Below are 7500 nucleotides of genomic sequence, written 5' to 3' on the forward strand. Positions count from 1 at the left end.
AAGAGCCCAGATAATGCTGTAGATCCAAATGGTGACGATAACGATCAAACAGGATCTCTTTGTCGAGAATTGCGATCGGCGATATTGTCTCATAGGATCTCTGAGGCTAAGAAATCGATCCACGCCGATGGCCAAAAGCGTGAAGATCGAGGTGGGAACCGTTATATACCAAGCAGTGTAGAATGCAACGCACAGACTCGCTTCATGTTTCCATACGCTTTGTTGAAAAATAAATTCGATATCAAAGGGCATTGCCATGGTGGCAGTGATGAGATCTGAGATTGCCAGAGACAGAAGGTACAAGTATGTTGTATTACTGCGAAGACTTCTGTTGGCGAGTATCGTGAAAACGACAGCTAGATTTCCAAGAGCTGCAATGATCGTGATTAATATATAAACTGCACAAACTGGATACATGAATGAGGGCTCAAAGAAGTAGTATCGATATCCTACATTTCCTTGAGAATCCGATGTGTTGTGGTCTGTTGAGTTGAACATAATAATATAAACGTTTTTCGCTTGGGTCAGAATCAAATCGGTGCGACTTCAAGAATCTTTACTTTGATAAATTGCAAAGAAAGAATCTCTAGGACAAGTGAAAATAGTTCTTATATAGGACTTCACGATCTTTGAGCTGATGTCATCGGCTAAATTAATCTTCAAGTGGATAGGACGTATCAAGATATTATTGGAACTACACTTAAATGACCTATATTCACCTTAATTATTTCAATATCCATGCAAAACCTGCGGATTTTGCTGTGTTTTGTTGTTGACAAGAAAGATTCATTCCTTCTTCGTAGAGTTTATTGCAGTATTATTCCTGAATAAACAAAGTTAATTCAAGGAGCACTTCATTAGAGATAAGGCAACAATATATAAGTTGCATTCATATATTTTAGTTGATTCTTCTAAATCGCTGCGTACAAACGTATTTCATGTGACATTTCTCTCGCCAAGGACGTAGTGAGAGTATTATTGGTTGACAGGGTTGTCCGTCCTTCTCATTACTTCGCTACGGTGTCATGATCACAATCTACTTATCAAGATAAATAGATTGCGGGAAATATCATATATAATATCGGCATCGGATTTGACAAATATACCTCTACAAATCTAATTTTAATACCCATTTAAATTAAACGAAATTCTTTTGTTCAGATATTGTGGCTCACCTCCGAGAATTAAGGTACCAGAAAAAAATTACCCTACTGCAGAAGAATTATCAAGTTGCAAGTGAAAAAAGAAAGACAAAGACCAACCCTATTGGTTTGCTAATCTTTTAATCTCCTGGTGTTGTCAAGAGAAAATGTAGGGAGTCATGATAATGCGAGTAGAGGATAGGGCCAGGGCATGTGAATTTCACACACACACACACAAAATTACTTTTAGCAACGGTGTGTGTCTGTTTCCTAGTTTAAGGTCCACAACAACACGACGTCACTTTGAATCCATCTTATGGGGCGGGGCCTCAGCACAACGGCACTTTGACCTTTTCATTCCCATGATCGAAGCGTCAATTCCCCTAACTAGTACCATGGATTTCGTTATTGGGAGAATTTGTTATGAAAATTTGGTATTATATCAATATCACTAAATTTGAGATTTTGACGGCAGCACTGATCAGTACAACTGCGAATCTTTCCGTGATTCTCTATTTTGCTCTGAGACCGCTAGTACCCCATCTATTTTAGGATACTTTGCTCACACTGCACCTCAATTCATAAATAAACGTAAATTCACAAATCCTGAGTGCCAGACTAGGCATCTTTCCTCTTTGTAACCTTATTCTTTCACTGGTATAGTCACAAATACTGCAGTGACACTTACACTTACTCAATTTTGAGATTCAACACGAATTGTCCCTGTATTAATGCTACCTGTAAGGTTTAACGTTATTTTTCGTTGAGCGTAAATGCAGGTATATATCTTCACGAAGACTGGAGTTTAGGGGACACCGTGACGTTAATTGTCCCAGTGGGGCTGAGAGCAACAGTATACACTTTGTGACGCTTTTCAAAAATCGCCGGGCATCTGATTACCTGAATTTGTAATATATTATCACTGGGAGCCCTCACTCCCAAATGCCCCAGGCAGATGTAAGTTATAGGAAGAGGAGAGCCCTGGGGCGAATGGAGTGGAAGCCATGGCAACACGCTGGACATCGCTGCGGGGAGGTCAGTGGGAGGGTCTCGGAATGCCTGACGTTCGTTTAAAACAAAAGAGAGGAATAAAAGGGATAAAACGAGCCTATTTTGACCAAAATGGTAATAAATTATGCACATAAGGCTCTCCTATAGAGCTATAGATGTCATAGATGCAAGGAAATTTCGAACTTAAATAGTATAAGGGAATAAGGGGCATTTGTACATGACGGTCCCCAGTGAGAATACTACACAAATACAAGCGAAACGAATTAATAATGCACACTTATGCACCGATCGTTCAAAACATCAAAATCCTCCTGGACATTTGCCGATAATCAATTTTGGGAACCAAATGTACCGTGTCAACAAGGAGAGCTGGGAAATTCGACATGTAAAGTCTGTCACTTCAATCCCCTTCAAAAACCACATTCTACCCAGGCAAAGTACAAATAGACCATATTCGTATTCTCAGTATTGGACTGGAACTATGCTGGCCATTTGATCAGTTGTCTCTGGTTGAAACATATCAAATATATTATATATTAGGGCCGTTTATACGAGAGAAAATAAGCCGCGGCTTACTCTGGACGCAGCGTACATAATACGCAAAAGGAACTATTTATAAGAGTATAAACTCCCAGACCAGGATAAGCCGCGGCTTGAGAAAGCCGTGAACGTAGATTTTGTACCATTTTTACGGGGTGTTCGCGTCTTATGTAAGCCGTGGCTTGTTTTCTCTCGTATAAACGGCCCTATTGATATTTTCGATATTAGAACCACATATCTGATTACAGGCACTATTTACGTACGTTCTCAGTAGCCTTGTGACATGGCTCCGAGATTATAGAGGTTTTGCATTCCACATTCATAACACCTTTGGGGCATTTTGACTGTTTTCGGTTGTTTTTTGCTAAACAGTTGTTACCGTCCAAAGAAAGATTAAATTCACAGCCAAACTTGGTTTTAGTGTCTTCCGTACTGACTGAAATGATGTTCTTTTCCATTCTGACAAAACAATATTCCTTAGTGTATTTTTACTTTTCAAGTGGACCATTTCGAGAGAAAAGAAGATAATTTCAAGACGCACTTAATCAAAGATAACCGTTGGCGGTGGTGTTAATTGTGGCTTACCTGTTTTCCATTGCTTCTCATTCCATGACCATTCGCAAGTGATTGGTGGCATGTGTGTTGTAGGTCAAATCCGGTCTCAGGTTAAATCTGTTTTTACCTAGGTTAAATTGGTGATCCTCATTTTTCCTCGGTTGAATATGTTCTCTACCTAATTTAAAGCACCTATCAACCCCGTAAAGAGGACTGAAAATACATAGACCTTCCCTCAAGCTCAGGCTGTCTAACGCATCCCAACAGATCTTAATTAATATTTCGTAAGATCTTATCGGTTTTTGTATTCATACATTTCATCCATTCAGTCTCAACATCACAACATGGTAATGTAACAAAATGCTCAACCCAACACAGTTTTTCATTACTCACTAGCTTTTGTGTAATAAGTCATTTGATATCCCTGTATAATAACCAAAAACAATCCTAACTTGACCCTAATTTTTCTCTAGGCTTAATTTAGGCTCCACAAAAAGGGTTCCTGAGTGCGTTTTCAACCTACAGGTAAAATGGGGATCACTAATTTAACCTAGGTAAAAACGGATTCAACCTGGGAAAGGATTTTACCGGCAACATGTGTACCTCTTATGGACGGTTTGGAAAGAACGCGCGATTTTTGCTTACTAGTAGTACGTCTTAACTTTCAACCATTTAAGTCGAATTTAAGGGTGACTTAGGTCTGATTTACTTGACACGATTTGCGATGAAGTCGTGGGGTAAGCCAGAGGATGTTGGAACTTCCCAAATGATCATCTTAGTGGTTCTCGGTGGTACGGTCATACGCAACTCTGTCCCGAATTAACCTGTGGTCTGACATTGAGATTTTATAGTGGTTCGTTCACGTCAGTATTTCATTATCTCAGTATCTTCTGATTAGTGTCTTCTTTCTTAAGACGTTCCGAATAAGATGACATCAATTCTCTGTTGTCAGTATGGTCTTCCCAGATGATAACCACATTAAATTAAAGTTGATTCCAATTACATCTGCCGCATAGCCAGCCGAAGAACGACCTCATTACATTCTAATCAGTCGTAGCAACGGCTTAGTAGTTAACCATCTCCCCCTTAACAATAATTAATCAGGCCCGGGGTGCACGCTCGAAGCATAGTTAGCGCTAAATACCATGGAAACCTATAAGTTTTAATACCTCTTAACCAACGGCTAGCGCTAACCAGGCTTTGAGCAACCGGCCCCAGTTTGGTATGTCTTACGACTCTTTTAAAAACTAATCTAATTAAAAGAGATAGCAATACATAGGGAAACGAATTTGAACCGACTTTATTTCAAAAGCGTCTGATCAAAGTCTGCAACTTCACAACACTAAATTAAACAATATGTTGCAATGTAATCTAGTATATCTGTAACCGTATTTTGTGCAATAATATTGTGGAATTGTCGTGGAAGTGATCAATCCAAAGTATCCATATAAATAGTTTGTGCATAATATTGTGCATATTGATAACATATCATAGTCACTAGATGTTATTTTGTGAATTACAATTTGTGGGGAATGCTTTCTTGAGCCATAACAATAGTATATTCAAGCAATAGATACTCTTGTCTTGAAATATACTTGAAAACAAGGTAAATAGAAAGAAAGAAAGAAAGAAAGAAAGAAAGAAAGAAAGAAACAAACAAACAAAAAGGAAAGAAAGCATTTTGGATTAAATCGAGAGTGACAAAAATGTTCGGAGGTCGAGGAGCGCATGTTATAAATACGGGAGAATAGGTTCAGATTATTTCCTGGAACAATGTCACGGTATTCAAGGCCATTTAAACTAGTATTCCCAACTGATCGTCAATATTTCTCGTGCTTTATATTGTGTACAAAAGTTATGTAGCTCTTCCAAGCAAATTCGGAGCAGGCCTGAGAGAAACGTTTTGGAGGGCGGGGAGGGGGGAAGGAGGGCAGGGGGGCAGGGGGGTTGGGTTGGGTATATCACACAAAAAGCTTTTTTAAAATGCCCATTTGAGCCCGAAAGATTTTCTTCGGATCTTTAAGAAAAACGAGCCTCACGATATTTCAACACTTTTTAAGTCTAGATCGTGTCGCGTGAAAGGGTTTTTTTTATCTGAGCGAAGATTCATTAACCATATAAATTATATGACATTTGTATCTGACAAAAATCAAAATTGAAAGAAAATGATTTATATTACAAGAAGCGAGCCTTGTGTTCACTTGGATACAAGTTGCATATTCCCTCATCAAGTTGTATCGTTATGTAAATAGGTGTTATATAATTATTATATAGACGAAATATGGTTTTAAGAAAGAAATTCTGCCCTCTTTTTAATTGAACAACAGGAAAACGTTTCTGTATATCTTGTAGGCAAAATTCCTCCATTGATGTTATTCGGCACTTGAATTTATCCCTAAAGCCGTATGTACAGTGGAAACAGCTCTGCTGAGAATTTTATGAGACTACCACTGATTTTGGAATAATTTCAATTAAAGGCTGTTTTTTTTTCACGGATGGCTTAGTGTTCGCTCTTCTTCCGTACGGACTGAAGACGTATCTCTTTGCTATCATTTTCCGGAATCTCAGAGGAAGTACTTTGCGTGCTGATGGTGGAGGGACGGCGTATGGATGACCGCATCGGATTTTCAACTAATTTGAGAGAGCGGATGAACTTCATAGAAGTGGATCGGAAGTGCTCATTGCGAAACGCGAACAAGAACGGGTTTAGCGCGCAGTTTAGGTAACCGAACATCATCAACAATACGTACACTTTATAAGGGTATGGATCCCAATACTGTCCACCATAAAGATTGGAAGCAATGCTGAAGTAGGAATAAGGCTGCCAACAAAAGAAAAATGCTGCCAAAAACATCAAAGTTGTCTTTGTTGCCTTCAGGTGTTTTGCGAAGAATCTTGTTTGTTTGGAATCGTGTCTTTGAGACCCAAAGGTACCAAATCTGCTTATTTCGTTGGTGCTTGTAGGCAATGACAAAGGCCAAGATAAAAAAGACACAGGTTATAAGAAGGGGTGCAACAAAGTTCAGGAGGGTGCTTAGTGCGGAGTACACCTTGGTGAAGGGAATCATACACATGTCCCATTGAACAGGCTCTCGACCTTTCACATGCCAGCCCATTACAGGCAGAAGAGCCCAGGTAATGCTGTAGATCCAAATGGTGATGATGACGATCAAACAGGAACTCTCTGTCGAGAATTGCGATTGGCGATATTGTCTCATTGGATCTCTGAGGCTAAGAAATCGATCCACGCCGATGGCCAAAAGCGTGAAGATCGAGGTGGGAACCGTGATATACCAAGCAGTGTTGAATGCAACGCACAGACTCGCTCCATGTTTCCATACGCTTTGTTGAAAAATAAATTCGATATCAAAGGGCATTGCCATGGTGGCAGTGATGAGATCTGAGATTGCCAGAGATAGAAGGTACAAGTATGTTGTATTACTGCGAAGACTTCTGTTGGCGAGTATCGTGAAAACGATAGCTAGATTTCCAAGAGCTGCAATGATCGCGATTAATATATAAACTGCAGAAACTGGATACATGAATGAAGGCTCAAAGAAGTAGTACCCTTCATATGCTTGAGAATTCGATCAGGGGCACCCAACGTCAATTTTCGGAAAATATCTGTTCGGAAGACGATTTGAAATCTAGAATTTTCGGAACATCTGTTGTAAAATTTCTTGCTTGCCTGCCTCTCCTAGGATTTTCGAACATCTGAAAAATGGTATAATTGCCCATTTTTAACGGATTTTTACCCTAAAACGTCACCTATAATTTTCGGGAGCCTTTTTTCTGGCTGAAAGTTTCGAAAACGTAAGTTTTGATCCCTATAATTTTCGGATCGCTAGACTTTCAGCTAGGCAATCCGATCAGATGAAAAATTTTTAGGGGATAAAAATATGGCTATATCTACCGTTTAAATACTAAAATACGTTTAACAATGCTACTTTTAAGTGGTTTTGAACTATATTCTCGTTGGGTGCCCCTGTTCGATGTGTTGTGGTCTGTTGAGTTGAACATAATAATATAAACGTTTTTCGCTTGGGTCAGAATCAAATCGGTGCGACTTCAAGAATCTTTACTTTGATAAATTGCAAAGAAAGAATCTCTAGGACAAGTGAAAATAGTTCTTATATAGGTCTTCACGATCTTTGAGCTGATGTCATCGGCTAAATTAATCTTCAAGTGGATATGACGTATAAAGATATTACTGGAACTACACTTAAATGACCTATATTCACATTAATTATTT

General features: G+C 39.0%; 1 protein-coding gene across 1 annotated transcript in view; it reads right to left on the reverse strand.

The window, feature by feature from the left end:
* The window catches only part of LOC137991819 (histamine H2 receptor-like), a 1125-nt gene extending 627 nt beyond the window's left edge, over positions 1 to 498 (reverse strand). Inside the window, exon 1 of the mRNA XM_068836857.1 lies at positions 1 to 498. This exon is cut by the window's left edge and continues 627 nt beyond it. Coding sequence (XP_068692958.1) covers positions 1 to 498 — 498 coding nt within the window.
* Between the last annotated feature and the right edge of the window lie 7002 nt (positions 499 to 7500).

The sequence above is a fragment of the Montipora foliosa genome, chromosome 2, assembly GCF_036669935.1.
Source record: "Montipora foliosa isolate CH-2021 chromosome 2, ASM3666993v2, whole genome shotgun sequence".
NCBI lineage: Eukaryota > Metazoa > Cnidaria > Anthozoa > Scleractinia > Acroporidae > Montipora > Montipora foliosa.